General features: G+C 41.7%; 1 protein-coding gene across 2 annotated transcripts in view; it reads right to left on the bottom strand.

Moving 5' to 3' along the window:
* The window catches only part of LOC149322749 (tensin-2-like), a 158,958-nt gene that overhangs the window by 122,169 nt on the left and 9,842 nt on the right, over nucleotides 1-26,947 (bottom strand). The window contains exon 1 of one of the 2 annotated variants that reach the window (XM_089482489.1): nucleotides 1,351-1,745. The exons of the other annotated variant lie outside the window; for it this stretch is intronic. Coding sequence (XP_089338615.1) covers nucleotides 1,351-1,356 — 6 coding nt within the window. The 5' untranslated portion in view covers nucleotides 1,357-1,745. Of the gene's footprint in view, nucleotides 1-1,350; nucleotides 1,746-26,947 lie in introns of those variants that run through there. 2 annotated transcript variants of the gene reach the window in all.

Below are 26,947 nucleotides of genomic sequence, written 5' to 3' on the forward strand. Positions count from 1 at the left end.
TCATCACTTAGTTAACCTAAGCTCATCTTCCACAATGTTTTAAATATTGTGGCTTAGATATCTTAGATATAATAGGATGCTTAGATATCCTACACATAGCATAGTGGAGGTAGGGGCTACAGGTACAGAGCACTTGGACTTTTTCATAATTAGGGACAATGGTAGCAACAGTGGATTTCATTTAGGCCTAGTTGCAGACTTAAGAGTAGCTGGGCAGGAGGTTGGGATGGAGTGAAGTTTACCAGTGATAATGGATTCTTTTGAGCTATTCTTGATGTAACACAAAATATACTAAGGTGGCCCTATGCTGAATGGTCAGTTAAGAGCTATTAGCATTACAAAAGACACACTCCTAGTGGAGATGAACACTGCTAGAATTGATTTGTTGATATGGGCCATCATAGCAGCCTGTATTTTTGGATTCTCCCCGCCCCTTTGAGGCACATGGCTATGGAGACTGTTCGGTTGAGCTCTTGCATTTCAAAACACTGCACTCCTGATATTCAAAAACGTTACCTTTTCAGACAGCAGCTCTCAGATTTCTCAGCTGGCATGGCCAGCAGCACAGACCATCAGCAGTTTGTATGGTTGTCCTGTCCTTCAAACAGTTACAAACTCTATTAGTCTTCCTGAAGGAAGCTCTGAAGGCAGATTCCTGGCCAAATGAATTCATGGTCAGATCTAGTACAGCTGCACTTATGTCAGGCATGGGTAACACATGGACCATCAAAGGCTGCTGGACTGCAATTCCCATCCTTCCAACCAGCAAAACCAATGGTGGGTATTGCAATCCAGCATCAGAGTTGCACAATTTCTGCATATGAGATGGGGAACGAGCAGCTAGTGCCCTACAGAACCATGTTGGGCAGCTTGAACAATTTTTAAAATATTGTTCATAGAATCCTAGAATTGGAAGAGACCCCAAGGCCATCCAGTCCAAACTCCTGCTATATTAAAGTCCCAAAATTGTAGCAGAAACCAGGTGTGCAATGGTTCCTTGAGCCCCAAAAGAGCCGTCTTCCCATCTCAACTCCAGTCTGCACAACTGCACTGTCTCTCTCGTGCTAAGCTTTGGAAAAGTTCCTTTTTGGACTCTGGCTCCTCCTTCTCCCCCAAAGCCCATTCATCCCTTCCAATGCCTCATCTGAAAATACATCCTAACCAAAACCCCAAACCTCCTGCCTCTCCTTCCCCTGCCTAAAAAGAAAGAGAAAAGTTTCCCCTACCAATGCAGCCAAGGGCAGGGCTGTCCATCCTAACCAGCTGTCCCTAAAGATAGCACAGGGTATCAAAAGACAAAGAAAGAAAGAAACAGAGGGAAAAGTCCCCAAGGATTTTTTCCAAGCTTACCTTCATGATCCTGATTCCTTGGCGGCCTTATGCCCTGCCTTGGGAGCTGGCATCACAGCACTCCTCAAAGCTGGTAGAGGCAGACCCTGAGCTGGCCTCCATCTCAAGGCACTTTCCCTTATCCTTGCTGGCAGGCAAGAGCTGAGAAGCAACAGGGAAACTAAGCCTGAGCTCTCTGGGCTGTGAGCAGAAGCACACCCTCCCTTTTTCTTTCTCTTCTCTCCCTCCCTTCCTTCCTCTTCTTCCCTCCCTCTTTTTCCCAGAGATTTTTCCCAGCCCCTTTCCCTTACCCTCCTGAAACAGGGAATAGCCACCCAGTTGCATTTCCTGCTGAAGGCATAAAATCTCCTAAAAGAGAGTGCTGAAGAGGAAGGGCAGGGCAGAGGAAGAGGGAGCCTGGTGTTTGCCAAGTTATCAGCTGCTGCAAAAAGTGGGGTTGCAAGAGAACTGGGTTGACATGACAGGGGATCTGTCATGTATGGTCCATAAACCCATGCAAGCCCTGGGCAGGGCTGTCCTTCCTCCTAACCAGACAGTGCTTAAAGGGTTTGGAGACATGCCTGGCCATGGCTGGGAAGCACTTTCCTCTCATTTGGAATCTGACTGCTTGGTCAATCTAACACAAGCGCAAAACAGCCCACTCCTTTCCCCCCCTCCTCACTTTAACCTGGTGCTCTCTAGATATTTTGGATGACAACTCCCAGCATTCACCACTATTCGTTAGGGGCTGAACTCTGAAAGATCTGGATAGAAAGCAGGAAGGGTGGTGGAGGAGAAATATGGCAGCAGCTTTAAGACAAACTGGTTTTTATTTTCACATGGGCTTTCGGGGCTATAAAACCTCTTCTTCAGATGCAGTACCAGTTATGGGGCATCTACACTGTAGGCACTTTCCTGCAATATGACAGATTTCCATTTTAGCAAGGGAAAAGACGGGTACAATAGGATGACCTCATGGTAGGGAGTAAGTGATTATATTTGTTGTGAAGGAGAAGAGAGAACTAAACATGACAATACCATTCTCAGTCACCTCATGATGTACATAATACACTTGCCCCTCCACAATTGCGGCTTTGACTTTTACTGATTTGATTATTCACCAATTTTATTAATATGTTCTCTTTAAGAATATCTAGATCCTTCAGCACAACTCTAGGGTCAACTTTAACCAAAAGTGGCACTGAAGGATCTAGAGATTCCTAGAGAGAACACACCACTAGGCATTTGCAGTTCCCCCAGCACAATTCTGTGGTTAATGTCTGGCAGATGTTGACCACAGAGTTGCACTAGAGGACCTAGAGATTCCTAGAGAGGTGTTCTCTCAGGTAAAAACACAGGCTCAGACAAAAGCAAATTGCTGAAGCAATTCCTAGCTTGTCTGCTCTTCCTCATTAATAATATTGCCAACTACACTCTGATGTTGCTTGGTGATGCCTGTCCTGGTTTCCATATGTGAAATGTTGAAAGATGTATAGAAAGTGAGAAAGAAATAGGGTAGATAAGCTACAAAGAGGGGTGCAAACACTCTCATTATATCGCTCAAGTCCATGAATCAGTGCTGGCAGCAACAGCACTCAAACTTCTGAGAATCTTCCTATCATCACCATTATCCTTTCTTTATTTTATTATATACTAGCTGTACCCGGCCACGTGTTGCTGTGGTTCAGTCTGGTTAAATGGAAAAGAAAGAAAAGAGAAAGCGCACGTTTCTAAAATATTTAATTTCACAATGCTTGTGGGTATACAATATTTTTTGTTGTTCCATTGTCTGTGTAGATATAGAGATTGTTGGGTGTGCCAACTCTACAATACGTAACATATCCATGTGAGAAGCAATCCATGTCTAGATCTAAACCACAGAATTCTAAAAGTTGGCCCTGAATTTTACTGATGGTGATTGCAAACACCAATCAAATTGGGAATTGCAGTCTCTTAAATTGAAATGGCATATCTGTTGGGGTGTGTTGCTGTTACGTCCAACAGATGGCGCTGTTTTTCAAAACCCATATTTTTACCTGTCACAGGTGTGACACCTATATATAACAACATATTAGGTATATAAAAACGTGTGTATTCGAATGGAACATTGTGTCAAAATTTCAAAGCAATCAGTGAACAAATTTCAGAGATTTAAGATTTTGAACAAATGAACATTAACATTTTTATTTATATAGAAGATATATATTTATTTACAAAAGGTGTTGTCCCTTAAGCCTGGATGCTGGTACAGAACTAAACTATATTAAACTATGGCTTTGGTGCTTGTACCTTTCATAGATTTGTTGTTAGTCATTATGAATGATACAAACAGCAAAGAGCTGCAGTACATTGTAAAATTAATCCTCAACTTACTAGGACAAGGTAACAGTCTTAAAACAGTGAGCTGGCAAAGTACAATGTACTAGTTAGCATGCTGGACTTTGGGTGGAGAGGCCTGAGATTGCATGAGAAAGAGGGGGAATGGAAATAGCATGTCCAGAAAGAATCATCAAATCAAGGAGCTTCTTTTCCCAACATTAAATAGAAATAGCTCATCTCAGAGACAACAAATAAGTTCTGTCAGTTTTCATCTCCTGCAGGAATGAGTCTTTTGTAAAGTTAATGGGTTTTAACTGCAGATTTAAGACCACATCACCCTAGAGTATCTTGTACTGCAACAGTGATATTTCATAATGATGTATTGTTGCAAAACAAAACAAACAACAACAAGAACAACAAAAACAAAACCATTCTGCATCCTCTCCCCTCCAGCTCAAAACAGATAGGCTCAGAAAGAATACCCCCAGTGTAAGTGAAATGTAGTGTCACTGTCCTTACTAATCAAAAAGTCTCTGCATTTCAACAATGTGAATACTGACTCCTGTGCAATATTATTTGTACAACTCCAGTTCTGCAGCTAGCTTGCTGCAAATTCTTTTTGAAATGGTTCTGTCAAATACAAAAAAGTATCTTTATAGTCTCCTAAATTTGTTTCCTGCAATTATTACCCAACTGCATTACATGCCCATTTGCCTATACAGGTTGAGTCTTCCTTATCCCAAAATCCAAAATACTCCAAAACCCAAAACATGTTTCATAGATGATTGAGACAGTTTGCTTTCTGATAGTTCAGTGTACTGGTTCAGTGTACACAAACTTTGTTTCATGCACAAAGTATTTAAAAATATTACAGTGGGCTCTCCCTTACGTGGGGATCCGTATGCTGGAGCGCCATTGGAAGTAATGGGGCTTGCACCTGTGGTGCACAGTGGCACGCAAGTGCCATGAGCATGCACCCCATTAGTTCTTCTGGGGCACGTGAGGGGCTATTCTGGCATGGCTTTCAGCGTATGCTGAAAGCCGCATATGGCATGCCCGAGTAAAACGCGGGCGCACTGTATATAAAATTACCTTCAGGCCATGTGTACAGGGTGAAACATGAATTTTATTTTTAGACTTGGGTCCCATCTCCAAGATATCCCTTATCCAACATCTAAAACACTTCTGGTCTCAAGCATTTTGGATAAGGGATACTAAACCTGTGTATCTCTGTATCTAATAATAATAATAATAATAATAATAATAATAATAATAAATTTTATTTATATACCACTTTTCCAAAAAGATCAAAGCAGTCTATCATTTCTTTCACCCTGATGACTTTAAAAGGGTGAAAGAACCTAGTTTACAAAATTCCCTGGTTGCCGTGATGAAATACTTACCATGAACAACTAGGCAAGTAGTTGATGATTACCACCCAATTAACATTCAGGCACAAGACAGCTGAGGCTGCATCTGCACTGCAGCAATAATCGAGTTTCACACCACTTTAACTGCCAGGGTTCAATGCTATGGAATCCTGGGATTTGTAGTTTTGTAGGGCACCAGAGCTGTCTGACAGAGAAGGCTAAATATATCATCAGACTACAAACAGAGGAAGGGAAAGGGAAGCACCTTTTTAACAACCCCATAAGAGGCTCTTGTTAGGGTCTCCATAAGTCAGAAATGACTTAAAGGTAGGAAATGACAACAACACCACCAACAATTGTTCTTGCTGCTTCCCCTGTCCAATCTCCAAAGGAAGTGCTGATACCACTCAGGAGACCCACACCCTTTCCCTCCCTAGGGATTAATCTGCCCTCCTTCTTGCCTTCCCAGTCCAGAATCTCCCAGTTCAAGTAGAGAAGCCAAAGTACGTGGCTGCAGCTATAGCAGCAGTGGCTATTGTGAAGAGTCCTTCATGGCCTAATCTAATAACAAAATTAAGCTTTAAGTAAGGGCATGTCTGTATGATACTCTTTCCCTTACTAAAAAATGAAATAAAACAAACAAACAAAAAGAGCTTGATGAATTAAATTAAATGATGGTAACTGTACTTTATTAACATTTAATCAGCTTTGTAAACTTCTTTGGAGTCAATATAATCAATCAATCATCGATTTATGGTTATAAACCAAATATAAAATAAAGTACATAAAATTCATAAAATACAGAAATACAATGCAGAAAATTGTATTTTGATGGTATATAAGCAAGTCTACATAAATGAAAAAACAGTCTTCCCCATATAAAAAACAGAGTAAGACTAAAGGTATATATTGCAGCATTAGACTCTGTTGTTTTTTTTCCTATGAAAGCCAATGCTACAATATCTTTCACACAATTAGTCTCAACGGTGCTACAAGATCATTTTGCATACTGATATTCATATCAAGCCAATTTAAAACTTTACTCCTATGCACAACAAGTCTGCTACAACTTTTTAAAAAGTGAGTAGGTAGATCAGGATTCTGTGCCAAAAAGGATCCAAAACTGCAGCTGGCTTAGATATAAATATATTTTTATAGACCTGACCTCTGGAAATCTTAGTAAGCCTTCCCACATCTTCCTCTTGACTTCAGAGGTTTTATTTCCAAAACAATTGGCTGTCACCTTCAATATCCTATTTTTGCTGCCACACAGGGAGGCTAAATGAAGAAAGACGGAGAGACCTGCATCATCAACAGTTGTGTAAAAGAGAGAAGTTCAGCAGGTGTTGTTTTCCTGGCAAGCTTTTAAACACCAGAGGAATCCCTATCTCTTTTTCATATGCCTTGTCTGCAGCCTATAAATAATAAGAATAAGAATATTTATTTATTTATTTATATCCCGCCTCTCCCTGTGGATCGAGGCAGGAGTACAGCATAAAGGACTGGAAGTGTGCATATATATATATATATATATATATATATATGGGGGGAAACCAAAGTAACTAGATTTTTGGGGTGCTGAATTTTTGTTCCATTATCAACTTCTGATCCAGGATGGTAAGGATTTGTTTGTTGAACTAAGACTCGGGGAGATTAGAGTTCAAATCCATGCTCAATAATGGAAACTGACTGAGGGAGCTTGGGCACATCACGTTCTCTCAGGAAGACCATGGCAAACCCTGTTTGAACAAATCTTGCACACACACACACCAAAACAAAAACAAAAACCCAGCACCATGTGATAGGTTCACTTTAGGATTGCCATAAATTGGAAACAACTTGGAGGCATACAACAGCAACAAACCAACTTATGCATTTTTGTAACAAGAATGGAGTTCCAAAAGATAAATGTGGTACAATTTTGTGTATATATAACACCTGTCTAACACAACAAAATCCCCCTTTTTAGCTATTTTTTCCTAGGTGAATTATACTCTTGTTTTCACAGAAAGAATACTATTCCTACTTCAAGAACACTGCTCTTAAATATGTGGAACTGGAGAGATTGTGTTAAGTGTCTTTGTGTTAATTGTGTTAAGTGTCTTTGTGTTAATTGTGTTAATAGAAATTTATTGCTAGCATTGACATTGTTAAAGTAACTTAGGGAAAGGCAGAGAATCATTTGACAGTTCTTTGCAACTATCAAGAGACCTCTGTACCCCTTTGTTGTAAGTCAGAGTGTGCCACCGTCTGGCTAGTCACAGAATTGTACCAAAATAAAACAAAAGTCTATTTAACTCAACACAATGTTTAGCACTTTTACTCCACTTCATCTCAACTGCCATTGCTGGACCCTGGGATCAGTAGATTTACTGGCTCTACAATTCTCTGCCAGAGAATTTCAAATACCTCCCCAAACCACAGACCCCAGGTTTCCAAGGATGGACCCACAGCAGTTAAAGCAGAACCAAAGTGATATAATTGTGTGGTGTGAAGGACTGAAGCTGGCAGAAAGCAATCTGGACTGCTTCTATGGAACTAACAGTATGTAGTGAGATCTTGTAGCCCCTTTGAGATTAACTGAAAGAAAAAAGTTGGCGGCATAAGCTTTCATAGACTTCAGTCTATTTCCTCAGATACATAAGTCTATGAAAGCTCATGTTGCCAACTACTTTCTTTCAGTTGTTCTCAAAGGTGCTACAAAGCTAACATGACTATGGCCCCATACAGACAGGCCAAAATAAAGCTGCTTGGAGGTATGCTGTTTAAATGATGCATGCATCCTAAAAGTCTGGACGCTGCACCAAAGCTGCCCTCCAGTCCTTAGGACTGGATCGTGGCTTTGGCACAGCTTCTGGATTCTTAGTACACATGCATCATTTAAACAGCATACCTCCAAGCAGCTTTATTTTGGCCTCTTTGAATGGGGCCTATATTTTTGAATTCTATGGAATATCAGTTTTCTAGGGAAACACCATGTGTTCAAATCAGTTGTTCTCCTGTCCGCAAGAGGCTAGGCTTGCCCTCTCCCTGCTTTCCCTTTACTGGCAAGCAAAGACATTTTTATATAAGCAGGCGTTTAATGGTTAAGCAGGGAAGGTTCTTATTTAAATGCATGTTTTATCTGTTTTTTTAAACTTTTTTTATGATTTTCAAATGATTTTATAGTGTTTAATGTGTTTTTTTAATTGTTTTAAAATTTTCATTGTAAATGTTTTTAATTTGTTATGTCTGGAAACCGCCTTCGGTCCCACCCTGGGAAAAAGGCAGCATATAAATGAAGTCATTTTTTTGGTGAACATGAACATAACTGCTTCAGGCTAGTGAAATCTTTGGGTGCATCTGCACTGCAGAATTAAAGTAAATATCACACGCATGTGCACTGAAGAATTGTTTCAGGCATTGTTTCTCATCCACAAATCTGAAGGTTAAAATGCTAGGGGGTTTCATTTTTCAAACCACCCAAACATGTGAGAAACACAAAACACAAATCAACACAATCCCTTTTTTGTGTTGATAAAACAAGCCACTAAGATAACAAATCATTTGTTATTCAGTTGTTTCTCTTCCATTACCATCACAAGATTTTGAGCTGAAGGGAGAAGAAAGCAGATGAGTAAATTACTAGGCGTCTGAAAGATTCCACAGACATTTTATAGATCCACAGTAACCCTCCTATATAATTCTATCCTTGCACTATAAAGAATATTCCTTATTGTAATCTCCTGTTTTTATGCTTAGAGTTATTGCTAGATACATTTCACCACCTTCTAAATTACTGCAATGATCTGTATCAGAGGTTTGTAGTTGTTGTGTGTCTTCAAGTCATTTCTGACTATGGCAACCCTAAGATGACCCTATCATGTGGTTTTCTTGGCAAGATTTGTTCAGAGGGGCTTTGCCTTTGCTTTTCTCTGGGGCTGAGAGAGTGTGACTTGCCCAAGGTCACCCAATGGATTTCCATGGCTGAGTTGGGATTCAAACCCTCTTTTCCAGAGTCTTTATGAAACCAGTGTTAAACTGGTTTCAGATCCCAGGCCAGTGCTCCACCCATCTGACCCTCAGGAGGCTGATGACTTCATGGGCATTGCTGTGCCTCTAATGTCATGGGTGTAACCACCTCCTGGATATCCCATGTTTCCCCTGTTGCTGTGCCAGCTGGACTTGAAAGCTGTTGTTGAAGCCATACCCTGCAATATTTCAGAGGTGTAGCCAAGCAATATCAAAGTATGGTAAAGATGACAAAAGTTAGTGGTGAGAAAGTACTGGTTGTGTAGTGGTTTGAGCGTTGGGCTAGGACACTGGGAGACTAGGGTTCGAATCCCAGCTTGGCCAGGAAGTCACTCTGTCTCTTGGGTCCAAAACACATTGCAGAAATATTCCAGTGTGAGACTGCTTTAACTACTCTGGCTGAATGCTAGAGAATTCTGAGAACTGACATTTTGTGAGACATTTAGCCTTCTCTGTCAGAGAGCTCTGGTGCCATTATAAACTACAATTCCCAGGATTCCCTAGTACCAAGCCAGGGCAGTTAGAGTGGTTTCAAACTGGATTGTTTCTGCAGTGTGTTTTGGATCTCAGTCTCAGAGGATGGCAATGACAAACCGAATCTGAACAAATCTTGCCAAGGTTTGCCGTAAGGTCACCATAAGTTGGAAATGACTTTAAGGCACACAACAACAACAGACACACAAGTTAGGAGAGGGTGCCACAGTTTGCTTTTGCCTGATCCTACCGGATGTATCCTCTATCCTTCCCCAGGCTGAGTTCACCGAGTGCCAACTACTATTGTACTTTGAACTCAGTTTGCAACTGAAGTGAGCCAAAGTCAAAGGGAAAAAGTGGAAGAAGAACTCAGAAACCAGGACATTTTAGAAGCAGCCAAAAAAAGTGGATGACAGAGGATTCATCCAGACCGTCCCTGTCAAATCAAGACAGTGGGTGGGTATCGTTGAAGCCAAGGACTTGGTTTTAATTTTTTTACACTATAGAACATGGTAAGGAGGGGATTGCAAAGCTATGCACCCAAGTGCCAGCTTTAGGAAGCTTCCTTCCATACTGTTTGTTCCCAATTGGAAGTGTAAGAAAGTAAGTTTGTGTGTGTGTGTGTGTGTTTTTGTTGCAGCCATGCACACCCTGGACTTATGCAGAACAGATGGGGACCACTACAGGTCATATTCTGACTACAGAACAAAGGTTCTCTCACCTGCACTGAGTACCATTCTTCTGTTTATCCTACCATTTTCTCCCTTTGTGACGTACAGGATAGGACTGAGGAACTCATGTTCCTCCAGATGTTTCACTTTGATCCCCACCATCTCTCACCATTGATTATATGCTGGCTAAGGCTCATAGGAGTTGCAGTCCAACAATATTTGGAGGGCTACACATTCCCCAGTCTTATTGCAAGGAATAGTATTTGGAGAAAGGGAGGAAGCCTATTTTAAAAACAAACAAACAGCAGGGCCTGAAGCATCATCAGGTAGAAAGAGTTGAGCATAGTCCTTTGCCCGCCTTCTTCCCCTCCTCCTGGGCTCCTGGACATAATTAGTCCCTGATCTGGTTTATTCCCCATTAAGCAAAGGCTGGCTGCAACAGCCACATCCGGTGCCCTGGATGCTGTAATTCATCTCTGCCAAGTTAATAACCCTTATGCTTGGAGGAAGGGAAGGAAGTTATTAGATGATGGAGCAGATGAATGGCTGTGGCAGATTCCATAAAAGCCCTAGTTCAGAGGATGAAAAGCACCTTCTTCTCCCTCAAGATCAAGGACACTGTTAAACTTATTATTCTTGGGGAAACTACTGATTTCAGGAGCTAGAACACACACAGAGACATACACAAGCCGTACTTTCTTGGACTATATCATGTGCTGTATTGGCTAATGCAGTGCGTCCTAAGCTATTTGATGTTTGTGACCATCTATTATTCCACACACACCCCATGTGCCAGGATTGGGATCGTATTTGCACCCATTGGCTATAACTGTTTCTTTCTTTTTTGGAAACTCACCAGGGACTGGCAGTTACTACGCTGGCACCCCTGCGTAGTAATGTAACAGCAGTCCTTTACTGGATACAGATGTTATAGAACTGCCCAGTTCTATTTCCCACATATGTAAATCCATTTACAAAGACCTAAATCCCACACAGCATTCTGGCCCACATTTTTAACTGTTTTTAAATGTATTGATGGTTTAATTATTATTTTTTAAAACTTTTGTATGAGTGAATTTTTAATCTATGTTTTGCTTTAACACCTGTTAAGATGTGTTACATCCACAACTGTGAAAAAGGCAGGAGATGGTGAGGATGAGGATGATGAGAATGAGGATGAGGATGAGGATGATAATGATGATGGAGAGGAAGTGAAGAAAAAACAAAAAGGAGAAGAGGAAGAGGAGACAGAGGAGAAAAAGGAAGGAGAGGGAGGAGAAAAAACAAGGAAGAGGAGAAGGAGAAGGAAGAGAAAGAGGATTTGTTTTTTCTTCTACAGTTTTTTTTCTTGTTGCTCAGAGCTGGGCCCATCAAAACTGGAGATTCTGCATCTGCACCTGGAGATGACTTACAGAAACTGGAGAATGGTTTTCTATAGTTTATGTAATGTGTCATATCTTTAATATCAATGATATGAAAATCACTTTAATAAACATTATTTTAAAAAAAGAAATAATCGAACTTATCTGTTTAATTTGCAAGAGGGGAAACAGCAGAATATCATCAGTTCTTCTTCCTATGGAGGCTCGCTTGCAACCAAGTGAACACTGCTTGGTGCCTTTTCCCTTCATCTGACTGCACACTATCTTTGCTTTTTTTTGCACTGTAGAACATGGTAAGGAGGGGATTGCAAAGCTATGCACCCAAGTGCCAGCTTTAGGAAGTTTCCTCCCATACCATTTGTGTGTTCAGTCCATGGTGGTTCTGAGAATGTGGGCAGTGTGTCTCTTACAGTATTACTGTACAGTATTTGTGTTTATAATACAGTGTATAGTATAAAATATATGTATAAAGTACTGTATACAGTAATATACAGCAAAGAGGCATTAATGGTAAGCTTTTGTTAATCTTACTTTACTTTTGTATGTGTGTACATGGGAGCTAGTGTGGCATAGTGGTTTGAGTGTTGGATTACAACTCTGGAGACCAGGGTTTGAATCCAGCTTGGCCATGTAACCCACTGGGTAACCTTGGGCAAGTCACAACCTCTCTGTCTTGGGGGATGGCAACGGCAAACCCACTTTGAAGGAATTTGCCAAAAAATAATAATAATAATGATAGGGTTGCCTTAGGATCACTATAAGTCGGAAAGAATTTGACGTGCAAAAGGTAAAGGTGAGGTTGTCAAATTGTGTCCAAATGTAAGGGGCGGTGCTCATCTCCATTACTAATCCGAAGAGCAAGCACTGACTCTGTGATCATGTGGCAAGCATGACTGCACAGAACACCGTTACCTTCCCAGCGAAGTGGTTCCTATTTATCTACTTGTGCTTTTACATGCTTTCAAACTGCTAGGTTGGCAGAAGCTGAGACTAGTGGTGGGAGCTGACTCCATCATGCAACACTTGGGCCTTGAACTGCCAACCTGCCGATCTTGCAATCAAATGTGTCTTAAGCGCTGAGTCACCACATCAACAACAAAAATATATGTCTCTCTCTCTCTCTCTCTCTGTATGTCTATAAGAGTGTGTTAATTAGCTTTTGTGTGCATTCAAAAGTGATAAATAGTACATTATTTATGTATAGTATATTATTTATTTTCAGCAGCCACAATGCATTTGCAAGCTAAAAAATCCCTGAGTCCACTTTTCAACCAATTCCACTTTCTGATAGTACTCTAGTCCCTAATCTGTCAGATAAGTAGGGACATCTTGTATTTTTTGGAGAAATAATCACCAGGAACAGACAGCATACCAACAGAGGTGTTCCAAGCTACAGAGACAGAATACTGTACATTCAAATTCTAACTAAAATCTGCCAAAAAATATTGAAAACAAAACAATGGCCTACAAATTGAAAATGCTCAATTTACATTCCAGTCCCCAAGAAAGGGGATACTAGAGACTACAATAACCATGGAACTACTGCATTAATCTCTCACGCAAGCAAAGTGATACTCAAAATATTACAACAAAGACTTTTACCATATATACAGCAAGAAATGTCAAATGTCTAATCTGGATTCATAAAAGGAAGAGGCACTGGGGATCATACTGAAAATACAGTTAGCTTATGGGATGCACCAAAGAATTGCAGAAGAAAATCAGCCTGTGCTTTATAGATGATGCAGTGGTTCTCAAACTTTTTACTCTTGTGACCCCCCTTTTATATCTACATGTAGATGTTGTGCCACTAGACATAATACATGAATAAAAAAAATGCTTGTTTAGTGTGCGTACTGTCCGTCCTTCTTATACACAGATTTTTTATACACGGATTCAAGCATCCACGGTTTGAAAATGTTCAAAAAAAAAGTATAAATTTCAAATATCAAACCTTGATTTTCCATTTTTTATAAGGGACACCATTTTGCCCCATCATTATATTTAATGGGACTTGAGCATCCAAGGATTTTGTTATCCACAGGGGATCTTTGAACCAAACCCCAGCGGATAACAAGAGTCCACTGTATTTCCATTCACACATTCGTGTATATTTATATTTTAACATTTTATAAGGAAATAGCTCTCCTCCTTCTTCAGACAGAGGCTCCAAGCACCTTCCTTGCCTTTCTCTTCCCATCCAGGACAGAAAAAGCTTGGAAAGTGGAGGAGGTAGGAAGGATCAGAGACTCCAAATATCACCGCCCCCTTGAGCCGTCTTTTCCTCTCCACCCCCTCTCGCCCCCCCCTCCGCTCCCCGTGGTCCTGCCCCACAGTTTGGGAACCACTGGATTATAGCAGAGACTTTGACTTTTTACATGAATCACTCTAAAAGAAATGCGTATGCCACAATATTTGATTGTCCTGATGTGTGACCTATACTCAGAACAAGAGGTCATTGTCAGGACATAATATGGAGAAACACAATTGTTTCCAACTGGCAAGAGGGTCAGACAAGGCTGCATTTTAGCACCCTATCTGTTTAATTTATATGTACAACATGCCAAAGACTTGGAATGTCTACTGTGAAAAGTCAGGAAAGAAAGTACAAAAGCAGGATTACAGCTCGAACATTAGGAAAACAAGAAAAAATGACTACAGATTATTTACATAACTTTAAAATGGATGATGAAGACATGAAAATAATAATAAAAAAACATCCTATAACTATACCACCGCAATAGGGATGCAGTGGCTTAGTGGTTAAGATGCCAGTTCTGATGATCCAAAGATCAGAAGGTTGGCAGTTCAAGGTCCAAGTGCTGCATGGTGGGGTGAACTCCTTTCACTAGTCCCAGTGTCTGCCAATCTAGCAATTCAAAAGCATGAAAATGCAAGTAGATAGATAGGTACCACTTCTCAGTGGGAAGATAACAGCATTCGGTGGAGTCATGCTGGCCACATGACCACTAGAGCAGTCCTTAGACAATGCTGGCTCTTTGGCTTAGTAACAGAGATGAGCACTGCCCTACGGTCGGTTACGACTAGACATTCATGTCAAGGGACTACCTTTTACCTTTACCTTTACCAGTCATTCATATAAATTGAGATTGTGACCAAGAAATAAGAAGAATGTGGCTAGATCTCTTTGACCCCAGGCATATAGCTCATCTGGTTTGGGGAGGGCCAGGCTTCTGGGTTCCAAGCCAATTCAAGTGGCCAAAAGCCACCTGCCCTGCTCCATCTTTCCATGTATCTGGTAGAGAAGGAGGAAGAGTGGAGAACCAGGAAGATGGTAGCAATGGCAACTGCAGCAGCCTTTGCACAGCAAGAGAGAAAAACCTCCCTGCTATCCTGCTCACCTCCAATAGCCAATAGTGGGGAGTGCTAAGAGTTGCAGCCCAACAGCATCTGGAGGGCCACAGTTTGCCTCCTCTCCCTAAGTTCAACAAATCATTGGCGTTTATCTTAGAGGAAGAGGTTTGCACTGGCACTTCATCCCACGGTGTTCTCTGAGAAGCCAGAATGTCATTCCGTGCAAATGTGGTCCCACCCTGCTTGTATATTTGCAAATTAAAGTAAATATCATACACATGTGCACCAAAGAAGCCTCTGTATATTTCCAGTGCTTGCTTTCCCCCTTCACAGGAAGCCAAACTTGGGTGGCCTTCTCCATTAAACATCTTACCATCCAACAGTAACTTGGGATGCATCTAAACTGTACAAATAATGCAGTTGGGCATCAATTCAAATGCTGTAGTTCTATTCTATGGAATCTTAGAATTTGTAGTTTTACAAGATCTCTAGCCTTCTCTACCAAAGCATTCTGGTGCCTCATCAAACTACAAATTCCAGGGTTCTGTAGTATGATGTCATGGAAGTTAAAGTAGTGTCAAACTGCATTATTTCTACAGTGTATGTGAAAGCCTGGGGGAGGTGGCTCAAATGTATGTATGTATTTACAGGGGACCCTTGTTATCTGCTGGAGTTTGGTTCCAGGACCCCCATGGTTCCAAAAATCTGAGGATGCTCTAGTCCGATTAAATATAGTAGCATAGAAAAATGGAGTGCCTTATATAAAATAGCAATGTCAAGGTTTGCTTTTTGGAATTTATATTTTTTGGGAATATTTTCAATCCATGGATGCTTCACTGTGGATAAAAAAAACTGTATGTATATGATTTTTAAATTGGATTTATATTCCACCTTTCTTGTGGGGTGGTATCCTAGCTGCCTCTTGTATCTCTTTTAACAATCTCTTTAAAGTCATGTTCCGTTCTGTCATGTGGCTTGCATCAAATCACCTTTTATAAACAGACCCTGGCCCAGCCTTTTCAGAGAAGCCCTCTTTCTCTCTGCCCCAAGGCTGGTTGAGTAAAACCAAAGAGACGGGCTCCTAATGGGCGCCTGCTTCATTCCTCCCCCTTCCTTCCCCCTTTCCCATTAAACTGTCTGGGAAAAGAAATAAGTGACCACACCAAACCCCCATGAACCTTTGTCAGCTTGGGGGGTCCTGGAATGACAGTGGGACCCAAAGGTCTTCAATCCAAGATGGCTGGGAGAGTCACCCCCTCCTTCCTCTTCCCCACCTAGTCAGAAAATGTCACACTGGAGCCGCAAGAGCTTAACTCTCTGGTCATCCACATAGCTGTGTTAACCCTTCTGCAATAGCGTGCCTACAGAGCACGTATTGTGTGTGTCTATGTAGTCAAAAGTTGTGTTGTTTAAAGGCTTAAGATTAGACATTCCTAAGGAGCCAGTGTGGCATAGTGGTTTGAGTATTGGACTATGACTCTGGAGACCAGGGTTCAATGCCCAGCTTGGCCATGAGACCCACTTGTGACCTTAGCTAAGTCACATTCTCTCAACCTCAGAAGAAGGCAGTGGCAAACCTCCTCTGAACAGTTCTTGTCAAGAAAAACCCATGATATGTTTACCTTAGGGTGGCCATAAGTCACAAAGTCACACAGAATTAGCTCCCTTCTCTCTATGATCAACAGATGAAGATCACAGATGTGATTAACAGATAAAAATGAAGAGCAGATCTAAAGGTGGATTTCAGTTCTGCTTTAGAGACCAGGGCAAAGTGTTGCCCTCCAGATGCCACTGAACTGCAGCTCCCATCAGTCCTAGGTAGCACAGCCAACCAGGGTTGCGAGACCGAAAACTGGAGAGGAATTCTGTACCTTTAATCGTTGTGCAGAAGAGGGAATTTCAGCAGGTGACACTTGTCAGAAAACGAGGTAACAAGCAACAGCCGCTGAAATTCTCTCTTATGAACAATTAAAAATACAAGCAAAACCACTTCTGAGTCTTCCTTGACTAAGAAAACCCTATAAAATTCATGGTGCTGGCATAGGTCAACAGTCGACTTGAAGGTAGGCACCCCCCATCCTCTCCAGTCTCATTCTGGCAAACCTCTGATAAGCCAATACTAAAGCATACTGGTAGGGTTCTCAGATCTCAGGGCTTAGTCCCCCTTCTTTGGACCTGAGGATAAGGGGAGGAATCTCAGGATGAGAGCACTGTCCTGAAAAGATTTTTTAAAAAAATATCCCTGTGTGCTGCTTGCTTCCACTGCTGTGGGTTGTATTGAAATGGCTCTTTTAGACTTTCCAAAGGCCTCATCTCTTTCCTCCTCCTCCTTTGTTTCATTGACTAGACCTGTCTTTTTTTTTTAGGTGACATTCTCTGAGAACCTGTGGTTGATGCTTCATGTAGCATCTTAAAGATATCACCTGGATATGGCTGCCATTTATCCTGGAAAACCGGGAAAATCCCAGATTGAAGGGACTAAAAATATTTCAGCCAGCTGGGCCAGGTGAAACAGTAAATTCCAGATTCCTCCTTCATCACAGGCCAATTGGTAGGTTTAAAATGTGACAATGGAAAGTCAAAAAGAAAAGAGGCAAACAGAGATGGTCTTGTGTTCTGTGGTGTGTTGGGGGCTCGAACCTAGGGCTAAGCAGCATAGTGGAATTTCACTTGCAAACAGCTGGGCCTCTCTTACAACAGCTAGAGAAGAAGAAAAAAGAGCTTAGTTTGGTATTGAGGTTGGACCATAATGGTAGAAAAGGTGCAATGATTAATATGTTGAATTTGCATAATCAGAATGTAAATTAATAATATGCAAACTGGAGGCTCAGATATGAGGGATTGGAATATGGCAACCCTACATCAGGACCCACCACATGAAACTTTAAGAGGTACTGCCCTTAGTTCTGAGGTTTGGCTGTGCAATCTCAAAGTACGGGGTGCTCCTGACCTGGCAACCTTCAATGCTGGCATCTGTTGGTCAATAGAAACTCTAGCTACAACAACAGAAAAAAACAAACAAAAGAATTAGCTGGTGAAGAAGGGTTTTCCTGAAATGCATCAGCTGAACAAATTAAAACACCTTTTTTACAACAATACTGCTTAGTTTTGTTCCACAAGACTCTTTCTCTTCCAGAAAAAGAGTTTGAAGACCATGTGTTGCTCACTCTGGTACAGACTGTAACCAAAGCCAACAGCCAGAGAGTTTTCCTTAGGGCCTAAAGAGGTTATAAGGGAATGTGTCCAACACTCAAGCAAGCCCAATAGCTTGCTTAAATGAGGATCTGCTTCTCCTTTGGAAGGTGGCTGCAGAGGGTGGGGGGAGCTATAGACCACCCTGACGTTTTTAGCTTCCTCTCCCCTCAGGAGGTTAAATGCAGGGAAACAAACCTTTAAATCCCTGCAGAAGAAAGGTCACAGAGTGCACTTTTGGAGTGGGGGAGAAAAGGCAAGATCACCACTATAATTCAAGTCCTCTTCCTGCAGCAGCGTCTGATGCAGAAAAGGGTGGTGGTGGTGGTAATAGACTATAATCTGTTACATTGATCTCCCTTGGTTTGTTCCAAGGCAAAATTTTCAAGAAAGAAATTGCTCAACCACAGAACTGACCTTCTCCAAAGTAATGCTGATGACAGAGGCCCCAGAAATAGAATTTGGATGGGATGTGGGAGGAAGAGAAAGGACAAATTACCTTCTAAAAAGGACAATCTCTATCTTCCATGTTACATGTTTCTGAAGGGAAATTTGCTTCCATTCTGCCCTGTCATGTTTGAATTAAAGAAATAGTACACACATGCCATAATGGTGTAATGCTCTGTAATCCAAGGGAATGAGAGATCTCCTTGGAATTTTTCACTAACTTGGGTGGGTGAGCACAGAACAGTGGTGTCAGAAGAATGATATTATTTCTTTGAAGGGAAACGGCAAACTGCTTCATTGAGATAAAACAGAACAAATGACAGCACTCTAAGCAGAAACAGGAGCATCTCCACTGCAAATAGATGATGCTAAAGTAAGACAGAAAGAGGCCCTTTGAGCAAGCGAGAGTGGCTTGGAAGCCTCCCAAATACAGCATCTGGAGTCTTCCTGCAAGTAGGTGATGGGAGCTTTGCTTAATCTTCAGTTGAGGGTCACAGCTGATCCAAAAGCCCAGCTGCAAAGCACCCAGTGGGGGCAAATTAAGAGTTTATGGTTTGGGGATATGGAATATCCAGGAACTTGCAAGCAAGCATGAGCATAAAAAGCCAATGGAATGGTCCCAAGAATTAGAAGGCTGCCAGAAGTGAAAGCACAGGATCTGAAGCAAGAGCAGATAGAGCCCTCGGTGGAAGGAAGGGTGCCAGAAGGACACTAGCTAGAAGCCTACAGATGTGAGCAAGGAAGTACTAATTTTAGACCCTTGTCAGGTTGGGAAACCCTAAGCTCTCCAGGTGTTCTGGACTCCCATCCTCATAAACTTTTATTATTAGCCATACTGTCTATGAATGTTGGCAGCTGAAGTCTAACACATCTGGAGGGTGAAGGTTTTCCCACCCGTGTTGTATCCACTTCAGGATGACCTTAGTAGGAAAAGCGTAGTCCTTCACATGTTGTTCAAATTAATTTCTGAATGACACATTTGTGCCTCTGAGAACACTACAGTATATGAAGGTTCTTGGCTGCTGAAGGGCAGGCACACTGAGGTGGCAGCAGTTATTCAAGGCTGGGGGTGTTCAACAGTAGGATGATTTGAATAAAATCTTGCACAGGAGCCATGAGGGCCTCGAGAAGGTCCCCATATGCCACAGTGGAGGGGCAGGAGGAGATCCTCATATTTGGTGGCAGATATGGGGATAAGTAGACACGCTTACATTTTGCTGCTGCCAGTATCTTTCACCATTGGTTATGCTGGTTAGAGCTGATGGGAGCAGCAGTTCAGCAACATCTGGGTACACATTCCTCACCATTGTCTACAGTGATTCCCAACATTTGTTCCTCCATTTCTTTTGGACTACAGATCCCAGAAGCCACAGCCAACCTGGCCAACAGTCAGGAATTATGGGAATTGAAGTCCAAATAATCTGGACGACCAAAGGTAGGGAACCTATGCCTTAGCAGAGGTGACTTCCATGTCACTTTCTGCTGTCAAAAAAAGGCCTCCTTTACACATGAAAATGGCCCACAGGGGATGAAAATCATGGTGAAAATGTTCCTTTCCTTACACAGAGGATATTTGGAGTCAAAAGGTGGTTTTTTTTTAATTGCAGTCTTCTAAGGTGTCCTTGGGAAAATATGCATCCCCCTTACTCCCAATAGTTGCCCACCCAACCTTATCTGGTGGGATTAAATCCCCTTCATTGGCAAATCTGAAGTCACTGACCTCCCTGGAAAGCCTGTGAGTTACAAGTCTGTGAGTTATAGAGGCAAAGCAGAGAAGGAAGTCTGCTTGTCTCAGATGGAGATTTAGACTTCTGCTGGATTGTAGAATGATAGTGATTTCTGTCAACCAGTTTGGGAATAATACTTCGTCAGAATCAGTCCCTGAGTTTGGGTGGATGGCTGAGTGAGCTTCTGTAAGGTACCGTATATAATGTACAAGTCAACCTCATGTATAAGTCGAGGTCAACTTTTGGGGCCAAAATATGGATTTTCATATGACCAGTGGGTAGGTCGAGGGTGTGCTCTCCTCAGCGTCTCCCTCACTGGGCTTTCCTCACAAAAGAAGCCCAGCAAGGGAGAGGCTTTTGGGCGATCGTGCACCCTCCTCGGCGTCTCCTAAGCCAGGCCCCTTCACTGAGGAAAGAGCCTTACCGAAGAGAGGCTTCTGGGGAAGGCGATCGCCCTCCCAAGCGTCCTCCCTCCGGCGGGGCTCCTTCCCAAGGGAAGGGGCCTCGCCGAAGAGAGGCTTTGGAGAAGGCGATCGCCCTCCCCAGAAGCGTCCCTTTGGCGGGCTCCTTCCCAAGGGAAGGGGCCTCGCCGAAGAGAGGCTTCGGGGGAAGGCGATCGCCTTCCCCAGCGTCTCCTCAGCCAGGTCCCTTCTCTGAGGAAAGCCTGGCGGAGGAGAGGCTGCAGGGCACGCGTTTGTCTCCCTCGCTGGGCTTCTCCCATCGGAGGGAGTCAAGCCTAGCGGGGGCTGCAGGGCAATCAGGCACCCTTGCCAGCATCTCCCCAGATGGGCTATCTCTTGCAGAGGTAGCCCGGCTGGGGAGAGGCTTGGTCAAAGTACCGCATTGCCCCGTAGATAAGTCAACCTGCGATTTTGGACACCATTTTGAGGCTCAATCATAGATCCACTCCATTCCATTCCTGAATTAATTGGCAAGATTTCGGAAAAGAATCAGTGTTATTTTTGTATTTTAATATGTGTTTTTGAAACATTTATTAAAATGATATCTAAATGTGTTTTCTCTCAAATGAAGCAATTCTAAATGTTTTTTATTCCTTCTTTTCTTTTAAAGATTAATTTATGTGGATTTTGGCACAGGAATGATTGTAGCCAATGGATACAAATATGGTACCATTTCCTGGCACATTGGGGGGGGGGGGGGGACAATTCCCGTTCCTCCACATCCGATAATGCATGAAGTGCTTCACTTGATAATTCTGAGTGCTCCATGAAACTACAGAATGTAGCATTCCATAGGATGGATCTATGACACTTAAAGTGTTATGAAAGTAGTTACAGTAGTCCTGCCTTATCCATGGGGAACACTATGCAAGACCCTCAGTGGATGTCTGAAACCATGGATAGTACTGAACCCTATAGCAGTAATATTTTCAGACTGCTATTGACCACAAACAACTGTAACAAACAAGGTGTAGTGGTTTGAGCATTGGACTAGGACTCTAGAGACCAGGGTTCTACTCTCTTAGCTGCAGAGGATGGCAATGGCAGACCCCCCTCTGAAGAAACTTGCCAATAAATCCTCATGATGGGGTCGTCGTAGGGTTATCATAAGTCAGAAATGACTTGAAGATACACAGCAGCAGCAGCAATAACAACAACTGTAACCTCGGAGAGCAAAACTGCAGTTAAGGAGGGACTGAGTAATATTTTCAGATTGCAAATGTCCGTGGATAAGGGCAGGCTGCTCTGTGTAGTGTCAATATGCCCCAAATCTGCTTCCTTGTAATATGAGTCCATTGGTTCAGATCCTATCCATGGAAGCAATAGAAAATAAGCTTGCTCTACCATATGATAACCTTTTTTGTTGCTTAGTGTGCAAAAGATTGAAGATGAGAGGATGAAGGTTTTCATATTCAAGGTCATTACATAGATAGGGAAAGCAGTAGGCCTCTGACAAAAGGATTACAGAGAGAAAGTCTTAGTAGAACATTTGAGAGCTGCTTGCCAGGAAAGAGCCTGAAAAGGCTTTTAGAAGAAGCAGAGGAAACTCTACAGAAAGTGAGCACTTCATATCCCCAAGGACCAAAAGAAACCCAGCTCATCTTGGTAATGATGAGAGGATGAATCTTCCCCCACCCACCCCTCACTTCTTTCCTTTTGAATTGGGCATATAATATTGTAACTAGGGTGCTTGATATGTAAAATTGTTAAGAATTCCTTGACTGGAACAAAAAGAGACTCTAGCATCTTTACTGATCTTTTGAAGGAAAGGCTAAGGGGTGGGATTTCCAAGTGCTGAGAGAGTGTTGTGTGTTTCATCTGGAATGAGAAATGGGGGGGGGGGGGTTCCTTTTTAAGAGAATGTGTGGGGAGAGGTTTATGTCTAGCATTCTAACCACGGTGCCCCATTAACATACCTCAATCAAGATGCCTTATGTCAGAAAGTAGGGGGATTGGGTGGCTCCCAGAACCCTCCCCTTCCCCCATTAAAAGTTTTCTTTATTTTTCTTGCAAAAAGACTGGGCCTTAGGTGAAATCATTTCCAGATGTGTCGTTGCGTTAGGCTCTTGCAAAAGAAAACAACAAGTCTTGAAGCATCTTAACGGCTATCAAATTTATTATGGCATGAGCATTCAAGAACTACATTCTGCAAGCCAGGCTCTGTGCATAAGAATAAATACATGCAAATCTGACCTGCGAGATGGCAAAATTTAATATTCAAAACCCAGTGAGGTAACACTTTAGCTTCCCAAAGAAACTCTGTAACATGCAACTGACCTTCAAGTAGCCAGTTTAAAGAAAAGCTTCAAAGAAGCTTTAGGAATGGCTGAGATAGAGTTAAACCTCTTGCTGTCTCCTGCAACTTGGATCAAGACATTTATTGTACTGTATCTGTTACTTAGCAGAGTGATTAGCAAACATGTTTATTTGTTTGTATTTGTATACAAATACCAGAATGTTTGTATTAACAGCAACAACTATTTTCTCTATAGCGACTCTTAAAAATAGAATTGTCACAATTGGTGCTTTAATTTTCCTGAGACCTCATTCACTGTATACATTCTCTTCATCCCAACTCTGTGTATACATACAAAGGACACATGTGTGCACACAGAGAGAATCCAGCAGCACAGGATGGGCATTAATGCATTCAGTGAAGTTTGCATTCAATGAACAAGTTCATGCGTTTTGAATTCTGTCTGCAGCTACTGGAGTAAGCAGAAGAAAAAGGGAGAAAGTGGGAGGAGGAGAGAAAAACTGGGACATTTCAAAAGCGGCTGAAAAAGTAGGACAATCGAGGATTAATCAGGACTGTCCTTGCCAAATCAGGGCAGTTGGAGCACATGCTATCTGTTAACATTATGATTTTGACAGTTTTAAAAATCTTTAAAACCATTGCCAAAATAATGAGTTAGGACAACAAATTCATTTTTAACACATTATTCCCAGGCTGTCTCAACAACAAGGTTAAGGACAAAGTCTCATGGTCTAGAGGTAGTGTCTTTGTAAAGGCTTGTGGGCCCTACAACCTTTAATTCAGAGATCAATCCCTGGACAACTCCTTGCTTGGCTGACAGAGGCACCTCACAGCAGGAGCAAGCAAATTCTCCATTCAGTTCACTTGATTCCAGCAAAGGCCTACAGTCCAAGCCATGCAAATCATTAGTTTTCCTTGCCTACAGCAGGGAGATGTAGCAGTTGGGAAGATTTTTGAGCTCCTGGTGACTGAATCTGAAGAATAAACAAGGCCTCAGAAAACTGACTTCCAACTGCTCCTTTTCCACTGCTGAGAAACAGAGGCTAGACAAATGAGTCCAGCAGTCCAGTCCCAGAGAGATTCCCTGGGAGTCCAAGCTGGCATGAATACAGACCACTTCCCTCTCTCCTAGTCCTTCAGTTTGGCTACACTGCTCCTAATCACTCAAAACTCAGGAGCCAAGGCTGGATATAAATCATGTGTTCAACTTTAAAATCATATGGTTTGGAACAGCAAAAAGAACCTGATCTGCCTTTTCTGGATGATTGGATTCTATTTTCTTTTGTTTTTCAAGATGTAAGAGACTGTCCTACTGAATCAGTCTGGAGGCCTTTCTAGTCGAGCATCATGTTTCCCACAGTAGTCACTCAGATGCTCGGGTGCTCACCTGGAGGATATGCACTCAACAGAGCTCTTCATAACTAACTCATTTTGGAAGAAAAGTGGGGTATAGATCCAATAAATAGATAAATAAATAAACCCATAGTTATATCACCATAATGGAAGTACTCTATAGCCACCATAACAACTAGTCACTCATAACTTTATCCTCGATAAATGCATTTAGTTCCCCTTTAAAGCCATCCAAATTGGTGTCAACAGCCCTATCTTGTGGTAGCAAATTGTATAACTATGTGCTGCTGTGTCGACGTCCCTCCTTTTGTTTGTCTTGAATCTTCTGTGATAGCTGAAAATGACATGATAAAACTGCATTTCTTGTAATATGATTGATTTCCATTTTAGCAGGGGAAAAGAAGTATACAATAGGGTGACCTCATGGTGGAGAGGAAATGATCATATGTGCTATGAAGCAGAAGGGAGAACTCAATGTGACAAGACCATTCTCAGTGTAACCTCATGGTGTACATAATAAATAATTCAGCTCCTAGCAGCTGTGTATTCCTAGCTCACAAAGTTAGTTTACTCTGGAAAATGTTCCGGTGGTGGTGGTGGTGGGGGGCATCTACACTGTAGAAACAATGCAGTTTGACACCACTATGTGCTGTATCTCCATCCAGTACAATCATGGGATTTGTAGTTTTACAAGGTCTTTAGCCTGCTCTGGCAAAGAGTGCTGATGCCTCGCTAAACTACAAATTGCAGGATTCTGTAGGATGGAGCTATGGCCATTAAATTGGAATCAAACTGCATTATTACTACAGTGTAGATGCACCCTGAGTCTAAGTACGCTTACTCCCAGGAAAGTGTACTTAGTACTGTAGCTTTGTATTCTCATGGAGAAAGTCACATATCCAATACAGAAAATCTTTCTTTCTTGTGGAAATATTTGTGCCATGTTATTCAAGTTGCAAATATTTTAGGACATCGCACTTTTCAGGTTACCGTAAATTGGCTTAATAAGTGAAGACATGAACACATTTTCTGACTTCCCATAGCAGCCTCTTTGCAGCAGGAACAATAAGATTGTAACAAGCTGGGACAGCAAACTGATTTTAAAACTGCAGTTTAATCAGAGTTTGGAAGTAACACAATACAAATAATAAGTGACTTATAATTTCTAACTTTTTTCACCAACTCATAAATAGCTAAGTCACATTATGATGACAATTTAACAAAAGAGAATTTCATTCCTTTTGCAGTTTGCATGGATTTTAATTACAGGAATGCATGGCCACATTATTTAGGTGGCTTTTTTTAAAACCACAAACCAGCAGTTTGAGAAATTTGTGCTGTTTATTTAATTTAAAAGTAGCTGAAGGTAATTATTCCGGTTATCTCTACATAACAAGAAAAGGTTGCTTTTTAATTCTCTAACGATAATAGCATCTAATTGCTTTAAGAAACAACTTTCCAAGCTCTGATTTAATAAATATCCGGTCTTTTCCCAAAGCTGGGAAGTAGCTCTCAATTTGGATTTTAAGAGAAGCTCTAGTTAATTAGAGGTTTCCTATTCTGAACCTTTGCATCATGCAAGGAGTAGTAACAGCGTACAGAGGAAGCTGCATATATAGACAAAATGTAAGTTCGTACTCCTGTGTTAACATTTTTTTAAAACAACTTGCTGCATTACATTACCTACTGTGCTGCTTATTGCTTTGGGGTTACGTTACTTAATGGAAAACTAACCCCAAAGTCTAGGACTGATTAGAGAATGGTGTAAGACATGGGCAATTCTGCTCAGAATCACTGTAAAAATGCTTAGAAATGACCTTTAAGAGTAATTTTATAGTAACTAGAAAGTGTTACTCATAATACTCCTTTCAAACAGTGCACACTCATTCTTCATCTGAAATGGTAGATGCTTCATCACACAGTCTTTGCAAAAACATTCCTTTTTAAAGGTAACAATAGTGCTATTTGCAATTTGTCATTTCCTAGTTCTGAAACCAGTATGTAATGGGGAGACTGGAGTCAGCGATCAAGCCTCAAGAAGGCAACACACAGCACTGGCTTTCTAGTCCAAGGAACATTGACCATCTATTTCTTCTTTCCAGTCCTGACTGTAGTCCACTCTAGAGAGACAGAGGGAGAGACAGTGAGGGAGAGTGCTACCAGTCCAACCTTGTTTTGAACCTAACATGGTATTGGGAGCGAGATCATGTTTCCTCCCTCCAGGTCTCTGGGTCAATTAAAGTGGAGCCAAGTCATTAATGATATCATGTACCAAAACCTGAGTAACCACATGTCAGCAATATAACGCTATTGGCATTTATGCTTGCAATCCCATGTAAAGCAGCCAGACAGAAAATACACGAAGCAGCTAGCGTGTGGGTGAAAGAAAGAATTAAACTGAGGAAATGCCATATATATATCTCACTGCTTTGCTGCTCCCTAAATGAACTTTCAGGAACAACATAAATGAGAGTAACCATGTCAAACAAACTCAAGAGCCAGAAATAAAGGAAATCCATTCCGTTATGTGGGATTATCAAGGGTGAGTTCTATAATACATGGTAGCATGGTGATGTATTCCTGTGACACAGTCTTCCCTTTCTACTCCATGATACAAGGGGGAGACAATCCTGGTGCCC

Source organism: Sceloporus occidentalis, unplaced genomic scaffold, assembly GCF_023333645.1.
Source record: "Sceloporus occidentalis isolate IW3139 unplaced genomic scaffold, rSceOcc1.0.p SCAF_1, whole genome shotgun sequence".
In the NCBI taxonomy this organism is placed as follows: Eukaryota; Metazoa; Chordata; class Lepidosauria; order Squamata; family Phrynosomatidae; genus Sceloporus; species Sceloporus occidentalis.